The following is a 24,399-nucleotide window of genomic DNA, read 5'->3' on the forward strand; positions in this document are numbered from 1 at the left end:
TTCCACCGAGAAGAAATCACCGCTGCAGCTTGGTTCGAACCGGAAGCCAGGTGTCAAACGCGCGACTGTGGGTGGGCTGTCAGAGTCGTCCGGCGGGGCAGGGAGAGGAAGTCCCGCCCGCCGGAGAAGCGGCCCAGAGCCTCGCAGGCTCCACGTGGAGTCCCGGTCCCAGGAAGGGGGACCAGGCAAAGAAGTAGAGTGCCAGCGGGGAGAGAAACGGCCTGTGCAGGCAGCGCCTGTCGCTTGTCTCCTTCCGGGGATCCTGTGGTGAAGAGAGAGCCCTGGTGCCAGAGAGGAAGTGCGGGAGCTAAAGTACCGGGTCCCAGGTGACGAGTGCCAGATAGCAGTACGGGGCTCCTATGACTGAGGAGAGAGCCCCGCGTCTTGCTGGCAGATCTACAGAGGAGCTGGAGTGCTCCGGAAGCGCGCAGCTGCCGTTCAGGAGGATGGCACCAGAGGAGTTTCCCTCGCAGACCGGGTGAGTGGGGGATTCTCCGTTTGTCCAGTAATTGTGCCGATGAAGGCACAGTGTCCAGGTTTATTTCCTGAGTGGACCCGGCATTGTGAGCCGCTCCAACGATGGGCGGGTTTATTTAAAAGCCCTGTGGGGGCCAGAGGGCACAGTGTAAACTGGTAAATATGTTAAACTGAGCGCACGTGCGCATAAAATAAAAAGTGAAAGTGAAATTGCATGAGGCTTGCGAGGACGTAAGGGGGACAGGAGATGTGCACACCACGTGGCTGTGCGTGCGTGTTCACGAGCGCGTTCACGACCTCCATTCGCCCTGCGCGTGCCCATCTCCCGTCTCCCTTCCGAGGCAAGTCAGCAACAATAGATCTCGCTGGCGACAGCGCCTTCGCGCTGCGTCGCCAGACAAAACCTAATGAATGTGTCCGTGTGTGACGAAATTGGTGCTCATGTAAAGCGCTCTGATACCAGATATCTTCGGGTCCAGTTCCCACTATATAAAACATTTAAATTAAAAAAAAAAGGAACAGAACACTAATAAGCAGAAAAGGATTGGGTTCAAAATAAATCGACTGTTTATAGTCTAGAACAGTCCAAACCAAAAGGAATGAACTGCATTTTCCTAAAGTGAACTTGCTTATGATAAATGGAACATTGTGTTCATCAATACGTTGCGTACCTTTGGAGTTTGCACCATCTATTAACCTGCTTTCTCATGAAATAAGTGATATTTGGCAGTTCTCGGACAAGCCAGGGCTTCCTGTTCCTAGATTCTTACAAATGTGGAAATGATGTGTCCAAATCTGAGCAGCATCAGAGCGACGAGAAGCTGTCCTGGGAGGATGGAGCGTAGAGGGGATTGGAAATAGAAATGGGAGGAGTCCTGCCTTTATATAACATTACTTCTTTTTAAAAACAATCAGAGATAAAAGGTGAAACAGCAGCTGTGCGGACATGGATGGAAGTGATGATGCAGGACAACTTGGCCAACGCTGACAATTTTCTGAGCCAAACTATAGAGCTGAACTTCATTTGGAATTGTAACTTTGGGCGACCAGAAAAGTAAGCAACAAAAAAAAAGGCTCACACAGAATGGACTAATCATTCATGTGAATTCATTTTTAAAAACGTATTACAAAGCTATCTCAAACAGACAAATACAACATTTCTTGGGAAATTCTACATTATACGTGTTTTTATTGCTCCCCCAAAAAATGAGTCTTTTCTTCAATAATACGGCGTAATTCCGATGAAAAGTATTAAACGTAATTTTTATTTACAAACTCAAATGAACATGGAATGTGCACGAACTCTTTGATGAGTTCTGAAGAACAGAATTAACAGAAAATCAAAAAGATGTCAAATCATAATTTAGCAACAGAAATAGATGGATTCAATTTACGCATGGGCAGCATGAAGTGTCTTTAAAAGTTAGACATAAAATTGCATTTGATCTCAAGTTTGCCGCCCTCTTTAATGTATGTGGTGGGTCCCTCTGACAGCACATCTTTAGGACTCTCCCAGCTTCAATGTGGAGTATATGGAGATCAGACCAAATGTGGGTCCTCAAAGCGCATTGCTCTATAGTTCTCAGTCGCTCTCATGTCCAGGGGTCTCCACAGAAAAATCACGATCACGCTTATTCTTTGGTTGCTCAAGCTAGAACATCTCCCAAAAGCAGTGGGATAAGTGGTATGCGTAGCACACACGCGCATATACATCCACGGTCACCCTTCCATACGCACACACATGCACTGACACATACCAACCCACTCACAAGCCCAGCACACACATGCAAATACACACACTCATATGTACACACAGACCCACCTTCATTGGAGCACCAACCTGGGAACCAGAGGGTGGTAGGCGCGAGAGAGAAACAAAGTGGCCCGGAATGCAGCTGGAGGCTTTGGGTAGACAACAGGAAGATCCTGCGGCCTCCTCTCACTGGGTATCCTTTAGTGTCACTCAAAGACTGGAGGATGATTTTTCCTAATTTATTACAGGGTGGGGTAGGATCAGTGAGACTTGCTTGTCCCACACCACCCTGTGAAGAGTTGGAAAAAGTGTGGTGCAAGGCCTCGCTGATAGTCCTGGGCACTTCAGGGCAGAGACCTAAATCGCCCAGTGCTATCTGATGCTCCCCATGTTCAACAGGGGGAGCATCAAGCAGGGCTTTCCTGGGCTGATGATGTCACTGCCCTCAGGGCAGTGAGATCTTCAGCCCAGCACACATTAGCTCACGCCACCAGGTACTGGTGTATTAATGCATATGAAGTGCATGAGTGTTTCATCTCGACAGAATGAGTATCTATCCGGCTGACCAATCACCCATGCACTGGAAAAGGGGGTCAGAGCACCGACGCCCGGACTGAAGGGTTGCCCCTACCCAAAGATAAATTCCTGGCAAACCACTGCTGTGGAAGCACGGTGGCATTTCGCAAGTCACAAAAGCATGCACAGTGTTGGATTCGTAAAACAACTGCAGTGATGAAGGAAACGAGACTCATACTTTTTGCCAAACAATAATTTAGTGTTTGGAATAAAAATATACTGGGAAGATTACCATGTTCAAAGCTGGGATATTTGAACTGATGTGGACGACTGCGTAACTCTGAAGTGGGCAAGTCACTTCGCCCATTAAGCTGTGACACCGTGGTAATCTCAGGTCGTTTTGAACTGCACAAGCTGCTGGATGGGACTGTGACATTACATGCACTGTGACAGATGAGGGATGCAGACAATGGAGAGAGGCATTTCTTGTGAGAAGCTTACGTAGTGAGTGACACTCATGCGGCATGCAGCCATATAAGACGTGAATCTCGAAGGGGGTAAAAGTTGCTTGAAACGGATTCACCAACGATGAAGATGAGAAGGCATGATACCACAACCTACAAACTGCTGCTGAACAATGAACAGAGCAAACTCAATCTTAAACACTTCCCTGGAATTTTGTGCTCCGAAAAATCAGGAGAGGGCTCGTCTCTGGCAATAAATGCAGATTTAAGAGCTTGCAGTTCGTGCCTGTGGAATAGTCGAGATGCAGGAGGCTGCCCAGGGCATCAACCAAGACAACTTGAAGGCGAAGACTGAGAACACAGACAAATAAGAAATGTCCTGCATAGAATTAGAATGACCACTGCATCCATCAAGGAACTGCAGATGATAACTTTAGCAAATGAATGAATGGCAAAGGACTGAATGGCACTTACACAACTGGTAATCGCGTTAAGCAACTTGAAGATCAGAACTGAATAGAAATCAGGCCGAAATGTGGCCCTGTTTAGAGCCTCTCTTAATCCTATGCTTTATTATGGCAAATGTTGCTTTATCCCTTGAATTTCCACATGTTCACTCCACCCAGCTATAGATTCAGCATCTCATTACTGAAGCTTTTGCTAAACATCACTTACACTGGGTGCATTGTTGTATGAAATAGAATGTATATTCCCAATTACTTAAATGTGGTATTCTATCCTTTGGAAATTCTTAGGTCGAATTTGGAGATGTAAAATAATGTACACTGCGTCTTCTGAAGGCGGTGATGGGTGGCATGAATAGTCTTCACGCTGTCAGGAGGCTGTAGTATTCCCCCAAAATAACTTACTTTGAAGTTTACACTTGTGTGAGTCACTTTCCTTCGTGGGATTTACACCTCATAACACTGGTGGCGAGCGTGGTGGAGAAGAACTTGTTGGAGTCTTCAAGAGCTAGTATGCTTATAGCATCTCCTAACAGTTAACGCTGTAATGCCCCTTACCATTTTGGTCTACAAAGAGAAGACATTTCGTCCTGCTTGGATTACACAGTATATTTCACCCAAATAGTCCACTGAAGCACAACTTCTGGTGGTACTACCACGTATGTTGCCAAGCACTTTAAATGCAGGTACCATTGAGGATCCTTATTGTGGTAAGTTGGGTGAGGGCCCTTTCACATTAGGACCGAACGGCACTGGATATAAGTGTGCAAGTGTTGGCCACGTCATAGTGTCTACTTCCATTCAACTAACGTTCCTGTGCTCGAGAACTTACCAGCGCCACCCCTGCGCTCAAGTGCCAACCCGTGCCACTGCACTACCAGCTCTGGTGCCAGTGATCAGACTTAAGACGATGAGTACTCAGGGAGCGTCAACTTTCCCGAGTGCCTACTAATGCGAGTGAGGTTTCCAACCTGCAAACATAGGTTGAGCGCCATCCTGTAGCTGTGAAGATTCCGTTCTCTGAGGAGTATCCAGGCCACAGAGGAGTGACGCGGCAAGCGTACTGGCATCACATGGTGCCTGCAGCATCAAATGCATGCAAAGGCATTAAGTGGAGTGTGGTCACTTGACAACCATTTACAAGAGACTCCGAGGTGCCTCTGGCAATTCTACACTGGTGGTCTACAGAAACCGAACTATGTAATTTACCATCATTTCATCTTGGACAGCAGATTAATTTCTTGATGATGCTACTTGGATGAAAAGTTACCAACAAATTCCTGGTTAAAGGTTAGAGGTACAGGTAAACTGGGAAGATACTTGCTGGTTGTGACTCATAACTTGTACTGAAAGTCATAACCATGACTTTAACATTTGTACATTAGCCAATTGTGGCAGTACTCTTCATGGGAGTGTTTTTGTATTCCTTTCACAGATTACATTTGGGTATCAGCATGGTATCTCGGGTAGCTGGTCTGCTGCCGGTGGGGCTAACTCGAGTGCATGGTCTGGCACCAGCAGAATTTCTGTACATATTATAAGTGCATATTTAGTTAGTTGAACATGCAATCTATTTATTGTCTTTCACCAAGCTCATTTGCAACTGTCTTGATTACTTTTTGCAAGACACTGCACCATGCAGAATTGAACAGTGTCTCCATTTTTCCTCACTTCATCATGGACATAGTTGAAAAAAGTTCTTTGGGCATTGTGCCAGAGTATGAGGACCTGGAGTGTGGAGAGGAAGTATTTTCTTCTGCTTCATTGCCCGGGTTCTGAAGGTCAAGAGGTCTTTGACCATCTTTCTGAACTCAGTGGTGAGTAGGTGCAAGGTTTCAATGAGTATGAAGTCTACATGAGAAAGCTTCATCTGCACTACCTTCCAAAAGTGACCACGGTGATGGAAAAAGTTCACTCTGGGAAGAGGGTGTGGAAATGTGGAGAGGCAGTTTTGTGACAACTACAAAAATGAGCATCCTCCTGCAAGCTTAAGAAGACTGTAGAGGAAAGAACAAGGGACCAATTTCTGTTAGGTGCAATATTGAAAATGTGAGAGATTACTCTGGTAGAAAGACAACCATAATTTGAGTGAGGTTTTGGACGTTGCAAACCAAATTGAACGCTTTCTAACCTGTGCTAAGGAGATAAAGAAGGACCATGGTCAAACAGAGAAAGTACCAGTATCCAGCAGAAGGCACTCATAAGGGGGGTTTCAAGGAAAGTACTACTGATGTGGCAACATTGATCATTATTCTAACAGTGTATTTCCTGCTTGGAAGGCAGTGTGCAAGGTGTATGGAAATAAAACACACTGGGAAAAACTGTAGGCCAAAAAAGTAACAAGGGAAATGTTAAGGAGGTGAATATAAATACAAACTCTTGGGGTGGTGAGCTGGATTGCAGAGAGACTGTTTTGCAGGTGAACGGTGTCAGCAAAAATTAGGCCTTTGAAGTATGAAGCTTGACTTATGTCCGGAAGCGCAAATTATACTAACCCTTCAGGAGTTTTTTTCACAAAGAAGTAATGTAGAGTAAAATTGTTTAAATCCAACCGCAGACCTCAAGCTAGCGTTCAACAGCTAATTAAGCTTGACCGGTAATTTTAAAGGTGATTGGTATCAACAGTATATACGGTGACTATGGACATGAAGAGGCAGTGTATTTTGCTGTTCTGGAGGTTTTAGTGACCAGCTAGGTTATTTAAAAGGTTACATACACTGAAATAGGTTGCAAAGAGATGCTCCTTTTAACGAAAAGGAGATTGTGTACTTAGGTCACATGATTACAGGTAAGGTGCATGAAATAAAAGGTAAAACTAGTGAAAAGCCTCTTGGATCTACTAGTGCCAGACAGGATGAATTGGTGAAGTATGACCAATTCATGCACTTTCACCAGTTTGTGTCACAGTTTGCTAATCAAACGAATAGTAGAAGATGATTACCAAAGGGAGAGTAAAAATGATGTGGTCTCTGGATTATGGCAGAGAGGACATTAAGAGCAGTGCAGCATGAGCACCCAGTTTGCAGAGATTTGATCAGAGAGTCAAATCTACCTTAATTACAGATGCCTGCTTAAAGGGATTGCGAGCTGTGCAGAGACAATGGGAAAGTGAGGAGAGGACTATATCCTTTTTATCTAATTGAAAGGCACAGAATTAAATGATTCCATTACTGAAAAAAGAAGCATTAAGCATCTTTTGGGCAGTGAGGAAGTTGCAGACGATGTTATGGGGTAGCAGAGTGTGACTGACTGACCATAAGCCTCGGAGGGAAGTGTTCACTCAAAACGGCATTGATGCAGCATCGAACAGAATATGCACATGGGTGGCTTTGATGTAGGAGTTTGATTTGATGTATTTTTCTAGGGGAAGCAACTGGACAGCAGACTGTTTCTCCAGATTAGTCAAAATAATGGCTTAGAATTAGATGAGGATAATTAAGAGGAGAAGGAATAATTTAGGGTGTGCCAAGTCTTGGATGGTGCCATAAGAGAAAAAGAGTGGACAGAGTTGGTTGCTGGAGATTAGACATTGAAGGAAGTTCTAATCAGGTTGAGAGAAGGCTGGGCTGGAAATCTAAAGCCAGCTGTGTTAAAGAGTGCAGTGAGTTTTGGAGCATCAGGAAACAGTTGCCTGAACATGATAGACTGGAATTTATGGGCACCAAATTAGTACTGGCTGAAACAGACAGGCAAACTTTCATAGAGTTGGTGCAGCAAGGACTCTACCCGATCTGCAAAACAAAAGAAAGGCCTGAATTTAAATGGTGCTGGATATGCGGGTAGAGAGAACTGTTAGGAGCTGCATAGAGCATCTGTACAGTGACAAGATATGTAAGATCAAGGTTCAGCCCATGACTGTGAGGAGGTTGCCTGAGAGGGTGTGATGGTGGCGGACCGTTACTATGGCGAGTTAGAAAGCAGCAATGAATGATTAGGAAGAATTTGCCCGTATCTTACACAGATCTGGTCCACTCCGCACAAGGAAGGATATAGCGAACCAATCGTTGGTATTGCCTACCTTTTAAAGACAAAAAAGACTGGTGATGGCTCTTATAGCCCAAAGTTAAAACGGGTTTAAGAATGATCAGTGGAACTATATATACCCCTACCATTGGGAAGGTTTTCCACACACCTGCCCTAACCTGTGAGCATGAAGACATGTTGATCCAACGATTCCCCATTATCCTCCGCTGTAAAAATATAGAAAAGAAGCGGTCCTGAAGAAGGTGGATCTATGTAACCCTTATCCACCGAAACGTACGTCGGCCTAATGGACTCCTAGGTGTCAGCATAATTGTGGACATTAATGAAGGGCTCTTCACATGATTTCAATGCTGCATGCCAAACAAAGCTGGAATTGACAAGTATGTGATGTATGTATGCGTGAGTTGGGCATGATAGGTTGTGATGTGAAGTGAAGTTGATCACTATATGGGGATAAGCACAATTATGCTTTACTGTTTGTACAAATGTTGAATTGAATATAAATTGAATTGTACAAATGAGCACGAAAGCAATGTATTTTTTTAAGTGTTTCTAAAAAAAATAGTTTATTCTTTTGTAAATACAAGATAATAATAAACAAGGATGGAAATGAATGTAATTTTGTTGTATCCATAGATTCCCACAGCAAAGGGTAGCCCAGCGAGCTAATAATAGCCATTGATAAATAGATATAGGTAGAGTGGGAGCGTTTTCCTATGTATAGTTTTGTTTTTTCCCCCTTCTCCCAGACCTTATAATTACTTGTAGGGGGTATCTTTTGCCTCCTAATGAGGTTGCCTGAGAAGCCTTGGGAAGACACAGCTCTCTCTGGACATGGTGGGGTCGATTGTAGGCAGCGAAGGATAACATGATTTCATTATGTTAATTGACAAGGATCTTGAGAGGTGTATCGTAGAGAATACTTGTCCAACACCATTTTAACAAACTATGCTGTCCAGTTAGTTTAGTCAGAGATGGGGGAGTTTTTAAAGGAATAGGGTTTTAGGCATAAAAATAAGTGCACACTATCACCCTGTAGCAGATGGGATGGCAGGATATATGTCCACAATTATTTATTTATGTTTTTTAAAGTCTTGGTCTAGGTTCTTTTTCCCACAGCTCCATATTTTTGTAGATCTCAAGAAGCTGGGACGCAAATCAAGGGACAACTACAGTGCCTTGAGGGAGAGACTATTATAATTAAAAAACTAAACAATTGAGAATTGCAGTGTGCTTTTAAAGACTAAAATATTGCCAAAAGAACTAGGAGGAAGGAAAAAAACTAGGTAATGGAAGGCGGTGACAGATGTAGTTTAAAGAATGGGCAGAAGAGATTGTGGTAGGTACACTGGCAGACAGTGCATTGATAACAATGGAGAGGGGACGCCCTGATAGTCGCGACAATAGACATTGCTATGTATAAAATGGGTAGGACAGATTATGGTTGATGCAACTCACTTCAATGTTAAAAATGGCACTCAAAGATATGGTTGTAGAGATAGCAGGCACTGTAATGTTAACTCTGGAGTGGCAACATTATGAGAGAGGTGAAGCTTTGGTGCATGGGAGAAAACCTCAGAGGTAAGGTGGGCTGATGCTATGGTAGACCGGCTTGAATAGAGGTGGATGTTTTTAAACTGGTTTCACAGATAGTAAAAGCAAACTGGACTGTTTTCTCAAATGTTCAAACTACATGGGTAATGTACTGCTGCGGAGCCCCCAAAGACACAAGGCTGAAAGACAGCACTGAAGTTAATCAGTCTTCCAACAGAAGAAGTCTTATCCGCTGTGGGGAGCGCATCCACAAAGGCTACATTACTGTAATCAGATTTTAGGAAAATTCTAGTCCTATTTCTTTTTTTATAGGATACTAGCAGCTACAAGTACAGGGATACAAGTTTTAACTTACTGCAAACTTTTCTTTTGTGTCAGCAAAGTCTCTACAAATGCATTAATTCCAACAGCGCACTTAAATAGAGACAACAGGTTCACAGGGCTCAACATAAATAGCTCCTCACAGTGAGCCTGAAGGTAAGGCAGTCCACAAACATTGAAACCACAACTCTATTGTTTCTGTTATCTTTACTAAAATGGAGTATTAACAACATGAAGTGTGCCAGCATGCACTGCACGACCTGCACATCCACATAGTGGGGAACCAACCCATTATTAAGTGGTTAATCCCTAACATTAGTGTCGAAATCTTACAGCTCGAGTTCTAGGGGCCGGCCATGATCTTCAAGACTTCAACTTCTTTTCCTTAGGAGTCCCTCTTGGAAAATATTGAGGCAAAAGACAATGAAGGTGCAGAAACTAGATATTTAACAGCAATTGGCACAATCTCAGGTTTTACTTCAGGCCAGGGGAGGAAGAGATGAAATGTAGGCAGTGTGTCATTAATGGGAGATATACCTGAAAACAAACCTAGCCGACCGTGTGAAAACAATGTCCCAGGCATGCAGGGGGGGGGAGGGGGGGGGGGGGGGGAGTCTAACCTTCCCAAAAGCACTTTTAAGGTTCCTTCTTTAATTTGGTGTCGACCTTTGCTATTTCAAGACTCCACACTTCTGAAGCAGGTACAGTGGCAGACACATGAAAAAGCAACCTATGAGACCCAACCATTGCACTCTGTGGTTTGTTTGCACAGGAAATTAGAATATGGCAGTGGGCATGTAGCTTCATCGGGGCAGCCTGCCTTTGGCCCTCGGAAGGTGGAAGGGGTGGGTGAGCAGAGCAGTCTACAACTCAAGTGTCAGAGCGTGGCAAAATCAGACACACTAAGAATGGTAGTAGTAACCCCAGTTCCTTGTGTGTGGCTTGCATGTTCTTCTGTGCATGCACTGTTACAGATAGCACACAGTTAGAACACATTTTTTGCTCAAAAGAGAAGTGAACACTTTCTTTCTGCCAATGGCACACGCTGTTCTGATCCAAGTGCATTTCTGCCCTACAATGTGGTCTTTGTTATGTTACTCAAAGCCCGTTGAATACTGGCTCAAACCAGTAATCGCCCTCTTCAAGCATAATTTGGCATTCGAAGCATTTACAAATCTGGTGCCTTACTGTGCCCCATTTGTCTCTTTCTTACATTGCCTGGTAAAACACGGGAGACATATCTTCCCTGTCTGTCACTATGAATGGTCTACTTCGACAACAGTGATAGCCAAGCGCCCCAAAATTTAATTTCAAGTAATCAAGATTGCATACGGACCCTAATCGAGATGATGCACAGCAGATGAAGCTCAAATAATTCTTTGTTGCCCAAATGTAGTCTTGAGTTTTCTAACCGTGGCTGGAGTGTACTCCGGGCAGGTGTTCACTCCATGCACTTGCATTCCTGTGTACACAACAAGCGTCAAGGACACAAGGGGCAGTGAACCAACACCCAAGGCAACAGACTAGCACTCAGAAGGCAGAAACTGCCCAGAATGCGTTTAGCAGGCAGCTAAGGAAACTAAAATGCAACCTACTTTGGCTGTTTTTCAGCTTTTGTAGTTTAATCAATTAAAAAAATGACAAACGTAGGTATTTCTGCTGGATAATGCCTTGGTAGGATTCGGACCAAATACAAAGATGCTCAGTTGGGCATCATCAACTAATGTCCTGCACTATGCTCATTATTACAGCAGTAGAGAGTATACAACTGCTGGGAATATTTTGCAATAGTAAACAATTTTGCACATTCTGGAAGACTGGTTTAAATATTAGTGTTATGCATTCACAAAACTAGTCAAAGGAGCCCAGTCAAGTCTTTGCAGCTACAGGGTCTATTCTCCGACAGGTCTTCACAAAATGTCTACTTATGAACGCTGCTTTCAGTTTGTCAGCTAGGAGCTCCCCATTTGAGAGAGGATTGTATAGTGTAGTCCCTTTTGCCCCAATCAATGTCAATAGCAGTCTTCCCTGTGGCGGATCAACATCGAGGTGAACATTGATAGTCGCTGCAAGATTGTTCGAAGGCATCAAAAGGCACCTGTGTTTCATGATCTTAATCATTAAAAAGCAGTCCCCATCAGCAAGGACTTTGGCCAATGGGCCAAGTTAATTAGATGGTTCCAGGCACAGGCAGCAGTTGCTTTGCTGGCCTCAGAGGTACCACCTCAATGCAGGAGAGGATGCAACTGAATACCAGAAAGCACCAAAAAGACTGATTTGGCACAAATCCTGAATGCTACCGGAAATCAGCCTTAGTGTTCTAAAACAGATTGTGCATAGGTGATTTCACCTCGTCTAAAATAAAACCGATCAACAAAAAAAAAAGCCAGTGCCTGTTAGTCTCTATGGGCAGACTGGTGACTGAGTTGTCTGTCATCGTATGTGCTGTATCTCTTCACGTGGATCCGGCGCACCCGGTCTCGAATTTCCAGCCCTTCGTCCTCCTCGCTATGCGATGCCTGGCTTCGACTGCGGCTGGTAGCCTCCAGCAGGGAGTTATCTGGTACTCGAGGACTCTCGTACAGCAGCACGTTCAGGGTTTCCTCATAGATTCGAGCTTCAGGAAACTCCACCTGGGGATGAAAAGACAGCACATTTTATGTTCTATTTATTTTAGATGTTTAATTAAACTCAAACCAAGCCTCAGGTTCATTGGAGTATGTTACGAAAATAAAAACAGGAGAAAAAATTCAATCAGCAACAATTTCACAAACATTAAAAAAAATTGTTAGTTAAAAAGAATTTTGGAACATTTGTTTTAGAGCGTAGAGACTAATACTAAGCAGAAACATTGTATACTTTAAGCTTCGTTTTAGATATATTTATAAATATTCAATTATTTCAAAGATCTAAGAAAATATGGACCAACAGATACCAGAAATAGTAGGAGCCAATAATGAAGGCTAAGGTAGAGGACACACCATTATTCTTACAAGTAAAATGTAGAGCTTTCTAGCACAAACTCTGAAGGGTACAATCTATGTCTACAAGGGGCAGGTCTAAAGGGGACATGGAAAATACAGGTGAAGGCAGGAGGCCATTTTGGAAGGTGAGAATAACCAGAGGGATCAGGTAAAAAAGATGCGAGATGCCAAACTATCAGGACAGTTTAGGATCTTATCTGATTCCAGATAGAAAGCATACAGACAGGGAATGTGCTTCAAAATATATCTTGTGCAGACTTTCCACATTTTGAAACTAGTACCAAATCAGGAAAATAAAAATAGAGATGCCCAAGATACCGTGACAGTCGGACATCTGGGCTGATACAATCGTAGGCAGATACCTAAATGAAAATCATGACAACGAATAAGAAGAGACTGTCCCCAGTAAAGGAGGCAATAGCATAAAATACCTACAAATGTGCAATTCACAAACGAGGAGCCTCCCTCAGTGTGCCCCTTCGCTTCTGCAGATGTGATGTGACAGCCGTTTGAGAAGAATGAACACTGATTTGGTTTGCTAGCCTTGCGTTGAAAATAGCAATCACCATCCTCATGTAAACATTCGTAATCACCATCCTCGTATTAAAAACGGCAACTGCTATCCTCATGTTAAAAATTGCAATCGCCATCTGCATATTAAATATGGAAATCACCATCCTCATTCAAAAAGAGCATTCAGAATCCAGATAAATGTAACGTAATGCCATGGTGGAATGTTATCATTATAGCAACCAGACACCTACGATCCACCTCCCTCTTCCTTGGAGACACCCTGGAATCAGCCGAGGCAACAGCGGTGGACATATTTTCTCACGCTTGGCAGCCAAAGCCGGGAACGACCCTCCTGTGCACATCAAAAACACCTAATCACTCTGGCAATTCAGGAAATGACTCAAGACCTGGCTGTTTGACTGAACAGAGCACCACGAAGCAGCTGATAGCACCAGCGCCTTGAGATCCTCACTGGTGATTTGCCACGCTTCATAAATGACTGATTGATTGAATAGAATGTATAGAAAATAGAATTCCAAGATGCACTATTACCTATGCCAGAACCTGTGCAGCAACAAGTAATGGCAGAGCCAAAACCAGCAAGTGGTGGATGGCGGGACGTCTTATTTGTTGTGCCCAGGTTGCATTTGGCCGGGTCAAGGGCAAACATTTAGACTTTAAACACGACAATCCCCATCAGATCTTAAAAGTTGCCAAGGAGTAAATCTCATCTCACTGAAAGAGAGAGCGCAACACAACGCATCTATTTTCTTTCAATATAGAATTAAGTACATCACAAATTAAACACACAGATGCAGTTTTCATTTCAGTAACACACAGAGGAGTGTGTCTTACTACAGTAGCACTAATAAAGGGCCAATGTACAAATGTAAAGAGGATCTACAGTATTTATCTTTACGATTCAGCTGTAATCGTTTCACATCAAATCATGGCTTCACTGTACTCTTCATACAATTAGTTATCTTCAAATCACAAGCATTGTACAACATCAAGCTTTTTTTTCGGCACTAATTATATTAATCTTTTAGACATACACCTATCTTAGTTTATCGACAAGCCCACTGTTAGTCTTATAATAATGCAAAAACACAAGAAAGCATTACATTCTTTCCAAAGACGTCTCTAAAGGCCGTTTAAGACAAGGATCTGCAAAACCTGGAACAAAGGAACAAGTTACTTACCTTCGGTAATGCTTTTTCTGGTGGATACAGTATCTGCCTGTGGATTCCTCACCTTGTGAATATCCCCTTGCGTCAGCAACATTCGGAAATTCTTTTGCAGCTCTTCACACCGACGTGGACGACGTCACAGAAGCACGGCATCGAGCGCGGCTCCACCGACGTCACTGACCCCATTACAGGACTCAGTCATCGTGATGACATCAGTTCCGCACTTTTTTCCGTGCCTTCGAGGCACACAGACGGACCGACAACAGTAGATATATACACAGTATACACAGTACAAAATAATCAAGGTATTACACTTATTGTGCAGACAATGCTGAAAAGCAATTATAATAATACACTTCCTTTGAAAGTAATATATACATTAAAACATTGTCACTATTACAGGTATACAAGGGTGGACAATGGGGAGGCGGGTGGGCCAGTGAGGAATCCACAGGCTGATACTGTATCCACCAGAAAAAGCGTTACCGAAGGTAAGTAGCTTGTTCTTCTGATGGATACATCAGCCAGTGGATTCCTCACCTTGTGAATAGATTACCACATCAGTCCCACTCCCGGAGGAGGGTGTCCACCCTTCTATGCCAAGAAGTCATGAAGGACGGAACGAGCAAAGTGTCCGTCCCTCCTCACCTCTGCATCCAAACAATAATGCTTTGCAAAAGTGTGAAGGGAGGCCCAAGTTGCCGCCCTGCAAATATCCTCCACAGGAACACCCCTAGGCAAAGCAGATGTAGATGACTTTGCCCTAGTAGAATGAGCTCTCAAACCATCTGGAGGTTCCTTACCGGCCAAAGAGTGGCATATCTTGAGACACAAGACGATCCGTCTTGACAGCGTGTGCTTGTGCACCACTTTGCCTCTCCTGGAGCTAACAAAACCCACGAAGAGTTAATCATCAATTCTGAACTCCCTGGTTCTGTCAAGGTAGAAGCTCACCGCCCTCTTAGGGTCCAGACGGTGAAGCCGCTCCTCCTTGGAAGGGTGAGGGGGAGGATAGAAGGTAGGGAGGGTAATGGACTGCCCCCAGATGGAAGGGAGTTACCACCTTAGGCAGAAAAGCAGCCCTGGTCCCGAGTACCATTCTTTCAGCATGAATGGTCAAGAATGGGGGTTTTGAACTTAAGGCTTGAAGCTCACGTACCCTCCCTGCTGAGGTAATCGCAATCAGAAAGACCGTTTTAAAAGATAAAACCCTCAAGGGACACCAGTGCAAAGGCTCAAAAGGTGAACCCATTAAGAAAGAAAGCACAAGATTCAAGTCCCATTGAGGTACAATAAAAGGGGTAGGAGGAAATGTATTTGTAAGGCCCTTTAAAAACCTTAAAACAATAGGAGACTTAAATAAGGACTGCTGGTCCGGCAGACAAAGATATGCCGACAAGGCCGAAAGATAACCTTTCACTGTCGCTACAGCAAATCCTTGCTGAGCCAAAGAGAGTGCAAACTGAAGAAAGTCGGACAAGCGAGCCTTCAAGGGGTCAATGGACTTCTCTCAACACCATGCAACAAACTTAGACCACCTATAAGAATAGATAGACTTGGCGGAATGTCGCCTGGCTGATAAAATGACATCCACCACGTCATGTCGGAGAGAAAAAGAATTCAGGTTGCCCCATTCAATCTCCAGGCATGAAGGTGTAATGTCTGGAGGTGGGGGTGTAGAACTTGCCCCTGCGACTGCGAGAGGAGGTCTGCCCTGAGAGGGAGACGGAGCGGAGGGCACGAGGAGTGGTGGAGAAAATCTGTCTACCACATCCTTCTTGGCCAATCTGGGGAGATCAATATGACTTGGGCCCGGTCTTGCCATATCTTCCTCAGTCCCCGAGGAATCAAGGGTATGGGAGGAAACGCGTAAAGGAATTTTGAGACTCAACTCAACTGAAACGCGTCCCCCAAAGCTCCCTGCATCGGAAACTGGAGACTGCAGAATGACGGGCAGTGAGCATTCTCGTGAATGGCAAACCGTTCCACCCGAGGAGTTCCCCACGTTTAAGACGTGACAAACCACCTCTGGATGAAGCCTCCACTCGTGGTTGGCCAAGAACTGCAGACTGAGACTGTCTGCACGCACGTTCAGAACCCCGGCCAGATGATTTGCCATCAGACAAATCTGGCGGTCCTGAACCCAGGACCAGAGACGCAGTGCCTCCCTGCAAAGACTTTGCGACCCCACTCCTCCCTGTTTGTTGATATACCACATCACGGTCGTGTTGTCCGTTAGGACTTGAACAGACTGACCGCGAAGGGAAAGGAGGAATGCCTTGAGCGCCAAACGTATCGCCCGTAACTCTAGAAGGTTGATGTGAAGCTACCTTTCCTCTGTAGACAAAAGACCCTTGATCTCCAGATCCCCCAGATGAGCACCCCACGCTAGGGTGGATGCATCAGTTATCACAGTGACCACTGATGGCGGCAGATGAAAAGGCTTTCCTTGAGACAGATTACCCTCCACACTCCACTAAGACAGATCCGCCGCAGCTGCTCTGGAGATCCTGACCTACTCCCGAAGATCTCCGTTGTGTTGATACCACTGCCTGCGGAGGCACCACTGCAGTGCCCTCATGTGCCAGCGTGCATGGTCGACCAACAGAATGCAGGAAGCCATCAGACCGAGCAGACGAAGGACCTTCAGAACTGGAACGACCGCTCCATTGTAAAATAAAGGAATCATTTCCTGTATGTCGAGAATCCTTTGCGGAGGAGTGAATGCCCGACACACAGTGGTATCCAGCACAGCACCTATGAACAGGTTGCGCTAGTAAGGCACCAGGTGAGATTTGGGTTCATTTATCGAAAAGCCCAATCTGTACAACAACTGAGTTGTGACTTGCAGATGGAGCACCTTCTCTGGGGACTCAGCTTTGATCAGCCAATCGTCCAGATAAGGGAATACCGGTATCCCTGACCTTCTGAGATGTGCTGCCACCACAGCCATCACCTTGGTGAAGACTCGAGGTGCAGTAGTAAGACCAAACGGAAGGCCGCGAACTGGTAATGTTGCGACCCCACCATGAAACGGAGATACTTCCTGTGTGACTTCAGGATGGGAATGTGAAAATACGCATCCTGCAAGTCGATCAACACCATCCAGACCTCTTCCAGCAGCGCTTGACGAACCTGCGCAAGGGTGAGCATCTTGAACTTCTCCTGTTTCAGAAAGAGGTTCAAGATCCTGAGATCCAGGATTGGACGAAGCCTGCCATCCTTCTTGGGTATCAGGAAATACCGGGAGTAGCACCCCTGACCCCTTTCCTGCTCCGGAACCACCCCTATTGCACCTTTTCTCAGTAACGCCAGGACTTACTCCTGCAGGAGAAGCAGGTGGTCCTCCGTGCAAAAACCTTGACAAGGAGGGTAATTTGGGGGAAATTGCCGAAAGGGAAGAGCATACCAATTCTCTACAAAATTGAGAACCCAAAAGATCTGATGACAGATTCATATTCCTGTAGAAAATTTGTAAGCCGACCCCCCACAGGACCAGCATGATCCGGAATGACGGATCTAGGGCTGCTTTGCTGTGGTAGGAGGGGGTTGGGAAGAGGAGGAGGCTTGACTGCCTAGAGGATGGCCCCTGTTTCTACCCCTGTACAATTTGTAAAGAGAATTCTGCTGCTGCTGCTGCTGTGGCTTCTTGTAAGAGCGAAAGGAAGATCTTCCGAATCCTCTGTATCTCTTACTTGTCGAACCTCTGGACTGAAGGCCTAAAGACCTAGCTGTCGCCTTACTGTCCTTGAACCTTGAATCAAGAGCCGAGAAAAGCTCCCACCCCAGAGATAACTCCAAACCACTTGCTTCTTTAAGGTCATCAAACAAATCATCAGTCTCTTGCAGTTCTCCCTCCTCCCTCTCCTCTGCTCAATAACTTTGCTCCTCCAGCAGCCTTTGAGCCTCCCGCCTAGACCTCATCTTCGAGATAGGCGTCGATGGAGCCACAACCGACAGAGCCGGCGCCGGCGTCGTGCTCTGAGCCGGAGGATCATTCTGGAGCGTACAAGGTTGAGTCGAGACCGGAGCTGGTGAAGATGGAATGGGCGTCGATGACCTCGGCACGGAGAAATGCCAAGATTGAGCCGGCGCTGGCATTAAAAGGCATAAACGGCACCGGTGCATATGTCCGAGGGACGCCCAGATTAAAAGCCATCGGACTCATGGGACCAGCCGGTGCTCCAGAGGGGTACATGGCTCTTGAAAAGACCCCATACATTGCATTTAAATAATGCGTCAGGTCTTGTCCCAAGCCTGGAAATGGAGGGTATGGACCCATAGGCTGCTCCTGTCGAGGTACAGGAATCGGGTCAACCGGATCCACGGGATGATGCCCGGAGTTCCAGATCCTTCAGGCAATGAAGCCTCTTCCTCTTCTCTAGGCGGAGAGTGCGTCGGCGAAGGATTCGAAGCCGGTGCCGGGTACTGCTCTGGAGAATCCACAGACGAGGGCTCACCTTCCGGATCCGGTCCAACAGGTGAAGGAGACACATAGTCCTTCAGATGTCGATGTTTTGGAGACTTCGACTTCGGATCAGACTCTCTCTCGGAATGACGCCGAGACCCGTGCTGCTTCTTCTTGGATCGAGAAGCATGCCCCGAAGACGACCTCAAACGGGAGCTCGACCGCCTCGAGCGGGAGCTCGAACTCTTCCTATCTTTCTTGCCTTTCATCTTCGCTACAAGAAGCTTCGCCTCTCTTTCTCGCAGCGTCTTGGGGTTCATCTTCTTACAACATGGGCATCCTTGGACGTCATTGTCAGAAGACAGACATCATGCAGAGTCTTCGTGCGGATCCGTTATGGGCATTTACTTCCCGCACTCCCCACAGTGCTTCAACCCAGATTTCTTCTAAGACATTTCGACAGGAAACAAGAAATCACTGGAAACAATCAACAGTAACAGAGTAACAAACGAGCTACTGAGGATCACAAGAAAAACCGTTAGCGTTGATGACGCGGAAAAAAGGTAACTGATGTCATCACGCCGACGGAGTCCTATTATGGAGTCAGTGACGTCAGCGGAGCCGCGCGCGATGCCGTGGTTCTGGAATGTCATCAACGTCGGCGTGAAGAGCTACAAAAGAATTTCCGAATGTTGCTGACCCAGATGGATATCACAAGGTGAGGAATCCACTGGCAGATGTATCCATCAGAAAAATGACTTACTTACTTTAACTCTAGTTCTCCAGTCTTGACATCATTCATATATTCACATGCTTGAATAGAGTGGGAATCCCAGTAACTTTAAAAAGTAGTGAACAGTGTTAACCAATGTTGCAAAAACCCAATAGCATTTGTAGTGTCTGTTGTAATGTTTTACAGGGCATCGTCCCTGTGCTTCCCAAACAGGATAAGTCTGTCAAGTGGCATGTCAGGATCTTCTGGAAGGAAAACTGTAAACCAAATTCTTTCTGGTCTCACAAGAACAGATGCTCCTGCCATCCTACATCCACTGCTGCGTTGATGGCTGCAGGAGTTTGTGTTCCCTACTTGACGAACGCCCTGGCAGCCTCTCTTGCCATTTTGGGATGAGGTTGATCAGTGGTGAGATGGTGAGATGTAAGGTCACATCTGGTGGTCACAGCAGCCCAAACCTGCTAAATAATTTGCAGCTTTGATCAATGTTGCTGCCACTGGACTAACTCTCTGGACTCAATCATCTATCAGTGGCCATATCCGTCAGTAGGTGCCAACAATGGCGTGACTAGGTTTTTAGATCCCTGTTGGGCAGCTAATCTGGCACATACGGTAGGCTGGGCCCAATCGGGGGCTGTGCACCTATTTTACAAATGTGGTACCACTATCAGAACCGAAGCTTCCATCTTCATCAATTTAAGGTCTTCTGACCATACAAAAGAGAGTATAGATTTTTACTATGTGGAGCTATTGGAATACTGAATCTTCAAGAAACCCTTTCCATCCAAGCATTACAGCATGCTAGATCGTTCAGAGGGTTTCTGGTTGAATGACAGATGTGTCATTCTCTTTGGGTACGATATAGTCGACAAACTATTCATTGCCTACGTGGTCTCCCTGTGGACGTTGCCTTCATCTTTCAAATGTGAATACTGGTATGAGTCTGATGAGTCTTTATCCACCATGTCCTTGAGTGTTGATGGGATCAGTGGGTGGAAGACCGCTCTGGGAGGTGTCACAAGCAGCACAGAAGACAACAGAGGCGGAGGAAGTGGCAGGGTTGGAGGTAGAGGAGGCATGGATGGAGTAAACAATGGGGCAGACGCTGGCTGCCCGGCACACTCTTAATCAAGCAACCTTTGCAAGGTAGCCATCATCTGCAGCAATGTTGTCAAAACCACATCCGGCACCTGCATGAGTTCCAGTTTCTAATAGTAATGACGAGGTCCATAAGATTGAGAATTGTCAGCTACGAGCATCTGTGGCTGATCCCAATACTCCTGGAAGATTTCCTGTTCATATAAGTCCATCTCCCCACATTCAGGGACATGTAGCATATCCAGATGCACAGAACAATATGCTACCTCCTTGACATGTCTTGGCCGCTGACATTTCCCTCCACCTCAGACTCCACATTCTCTGTGGGTGGACTAGATGTAACTTTATTTGGTGTAAGTTGCACAGGAGACATTCTTTGCTGCCTCGCCATTACTTTAGTTAAAGTTTAAATAACTGCTTGCTTCTATCTGAATGTTCCTGCTCTGTCAAATAAATGGCAATCCAGTTCTGCTGTTCACCAAGGGGCCGCATACAAAGGTCAGGAGGGCTGCATACGGCTCCCGGGCCATACTTTGAGTATCCCAGCTTTAGAGACCTACTTTCTCTCACCACCTTCTGCAAAGCCGTAACTGCAGAGGTGAGGAAAGGTTGTCATTAGCAGCCTTCATGATTTTATTTTTTTTACTTGTGTTGCAGACATATAAAAAAAATTGCATCGCGGGATAAAGTCATGCAACAGTGTATTTTATGGAAAACAATGCATGGAAGGCCCACTTTTGTGAGGATTTTCATACAAAACATGTTGTAGCAGGAAAATCCTTCTGAAAAACAAACGGGATACTTTGCCATTGACAAACTTTTACAAACTTCTTAACTTCAGGAGATTGTTTCAGGGGCAAAGATTATCTCTGTTGGAGAAACATTTCTGGTGAAATTATAATCTTGAATACCTGCACCTTAAAGATACACCTATGAAAAAAATCCTTAAAAAAAATCTTTTGTTACCAGATAGGTTAATACGACGACTCCTGACGATGTTATGTTCTATTCCCGTCCATGTACTTCAAATGTAAAAGATTCTCCTCCTGATTAACTAGGCCACATTTTGACAAATAAACTTTGTACTTGTGGTGCTTGAAGGTTGCTTCAGTGTATAAAACGATTCGTCCATTTACTCAAACAATCCATAACATGCATATGAAACGCAGGAAGCTGGCCAGGTCGGGTAGCTATTTTGAAAAAGAGGCATCCTGTTTTGTTTTTTATTGAGGGTATAGTTTGCTGATAAGTAACGTGGCATATCAACAAAACATTTATCATCCCCAACTAAAATCTCATTTCACAATAGACAGAGTATAAACATTGAAATTTCAATCGACAAGGGCCAAAATTTTCAAAACCTGAAAAGAGGCCGGCTCATCTATGCTGGCTCTTCTATAAAGACTTACATACATTGGGTACCTCTGAAAAAGATGCATCCTCTGACCAAAGCGTTGGTGTGAAAAGGAAGTTCTACAGTGATGCCAAGCACACACATGCTGGCTCATCCCTGTGTCCTGCTCGTAGCCCTTACCTTAGTTTGCTTCTTTTCAGTGGCGTAGACGATGGACGTGCAGCAGACCTCGGCCAGTTTCCTCGCCTGTCCGTAGAACGACCAGCAACAGATCTCGTCCCCAATCACATCCTTAATGAACAGAACTCGCCCATTGAAGCGCAAGGAAAGCTTGTCGAAGAGTTCAATGTTCTTTAGCAAATGGTCATCAGAGTTGCTTTAACACAAGAAAGAAAAGGAACATCAGGGGTATCGAACAGCTGCTAGAGTCAATGCAGGCTCACGTGTAAAGGAACCACTGAACATGATCAGCCCTTCTGAAAGCACCCTTCACACCCACCCACCATGGTACTGCTTTGTAAGAGGGAAATCAGTTTGGGGGAAACGTAGAGGAATGCAGACATATCCACAGACTTAGAGACTAAATGCGCTATGACAAACTGTGGTAAATCGTTTTATTCAATGGTAACTACACTATAGAAAGGGTCAACAGAATTTAGGGTGAACAAGGCCTGGAAAGGTGTTCAGTTGCATCAGAAAAAAAACCTGCCCTACGGTCAGAGTTCCCAAAGACATCTGTTAATTCCAAAACTAGCCTCTCACCATCCCTTTGCCAGAGTGGACCAAGATATCATTTGTGGATGAATATCTACAGTGTATAAATCTTAAATACCATAACAATGTTGTGGCTTCAATGCTCCCATTTTGAGGTTGTGTTTATTTTAACAGAGTCCTTTTAGTTGTTAATGGTATGTGCAATGTACCTAGTGAGAGAGTGTCGGGCTCAGTGTACTAAAAGAAAAGTTGGACAATGCAACAAATCAGATTGACCGCACACTAGGTTAATGCAGAAAGTCAGCAACATTGAAAAGACATACAGTTATTCACAAGAGAACAGTGTGGAGTTGGAAACAGGAGAAGACCAGAGAGAGCTGAAGTCAACAAAAGTAGAAAAATAATTAAAAGTTTAGAACTACATACTACACTCACAATCTCAGTAGTAGGGAAGCAAAAACAACAAACGTATACCACTAATGAGAAGAATATCTGAAAGCTATTGGATACAGGAATCCACAGCAGGCTTGTTTCACTATGAAGATCGTGAAGAATGTGGGGTCGGGGTGAAGGAGCCAGCAGACATCTTGTTGAGGTCCTTCATTACCACTAAAAGATACTGTGCTATGGGAGAAAAGACATGAAAGGCAACAGTGCAGCTGTAACATAAGGAAGGTCTTCACAGAAATAGTATTAAATACGGAGGACTGTCTTCCACGAGTGGTGGGTGCAAACTTAGTTGCAGAAATTAACACGGGTTTGAACAAACGTGTTCTATCTTTAATTCTTCTCTGAAGAATAGGTTGGTGACATTGCACTTGTCTGTAGAGTGTGAGATAGAAGAGGAAAGCAGGCTGTTGATGCAGTGCTCAATTTTCTCGAAGAGTGGCTACATTTATGGTGTTAGTATAGTACTTGAATTTACCTGCTGTAAGATGAGTTCTGCGTGATGCGTAAAAGGACTTCCTACTGGGAGGTCATCAGGAGTCCTGTATTTATTGTTATGTTATGTTAGGTTATTGGTATTTATTGTGCGCACAGCTGCTCCAGCAAAGGAGCGTCCTGGCGCCACTAACAAGGTAGAACATAACACAGCAGATGGTCGAAACAGCCAAAAGGAGAGACTAAAACAAGAATGTTTTAATGGCTTTCCGAAAAAGCATGAGATCTTCCAGCAGACGAATTTCCACCGGGAGGGAGTTCCAGATGGTTGCTGCTTTAACACCGAAAGAGCGTCCACCGGCACGACAAAGCCTGAATCGAGGGACCACGGCGAGAGCCTGGCCCAAGGAAAGCAGAGCGCGTGTTGGAACATAGAAAGACAGGAGATTAGACAAAATCTGGGGGCCTATGCCCTTCAAAATTTTAAAAGTCAAATAAAGGACGTTAAAATGGATTCTCTTCCTCACTGGTAACCAATGCAAGGAACGAAGAACATTGGACACAGGACAGTATCTGGGCAGGCCGACTATCGCTCTGGCAGCGGCATTTTGTACCCGCTGTAGGCGGGTAATTTCTGCCTGATTGGCACCCACCAGGAGGGAGCTGGCGTAATCTAGGCGAGACATGACTGTGTCCTGAATCACCAGCTGCCTAGTTGGGGCATCAAAAAATTTAAGAACGGGTCTTAAACCCCGAAGAACGCCAAAACAGCAAGCTGCTGTTTTCTTAGTATGGCCAACAAAGGTGAGACCAGTATCAAGCCAGACTCCCAGGTTTCTTAGTTCCGAGACCGGAGTCGGAGTCGGTCCCAGTTCTGAGGGCCACCATCTGTCACCCCAGAGATCCACTCTCTTGCCGACAATCATAATCTCTGTCTTGGTGGCATTAAGCTGGAGACAGTTCGCCGTCAACCAGCTGGCCACCGCCTTC

The 24,399-nt window shown here is 45.1% G+C and overlaps 1 protein-coding gene across 1 annotated transcript in view; it reads right to left on the reverse strand.

Annotated features, from left to right (window-relative positions):
• Positions 1-1,721: 1,721 nt before the first annotated feature.
• The window catches only part of TNFAIP1 (TNF alpha induced protein 1), a 109,693-nt gene continuing 87,015 nt past the window's right edge, over positions 1,722-24,399 (reverse strand). Inside the window, exons 6-8 of the mRNA XM_086954508.1 lie at positions 21,994-22,189; positions 8,243-12,166; positions 1,722-3,611 (exon numbers count right to left, since the gene is read on the reverse strand). Coding sequence (XP_086810634.1) covers positions 11,930-12,166; positions 21,994-22,189 — 433 coding nt within the window. The 3' untranslated portion in view covers positions 1,722-3,611; positions 8,243-11,929. The remainder of the gene's footprint in view (positions 3,612-8,242; positions 12,167-21,993; positions 22,190-24,399) is intronic.

Source organism: Lissotriton vulgaris, chromosome 2_1 (assembly GCF_964263255.1).
Source record: "Lissotriton vulgaris chromosome 2_1, aLisVul1.2, whole genome shotgun sequence".
Lineage (NCBI taxonomy): Eukaryota > Metazoa > Chordata > Amphibia > Caudata > Salamandridae > Lissotriton > Lissotriton vulgaris.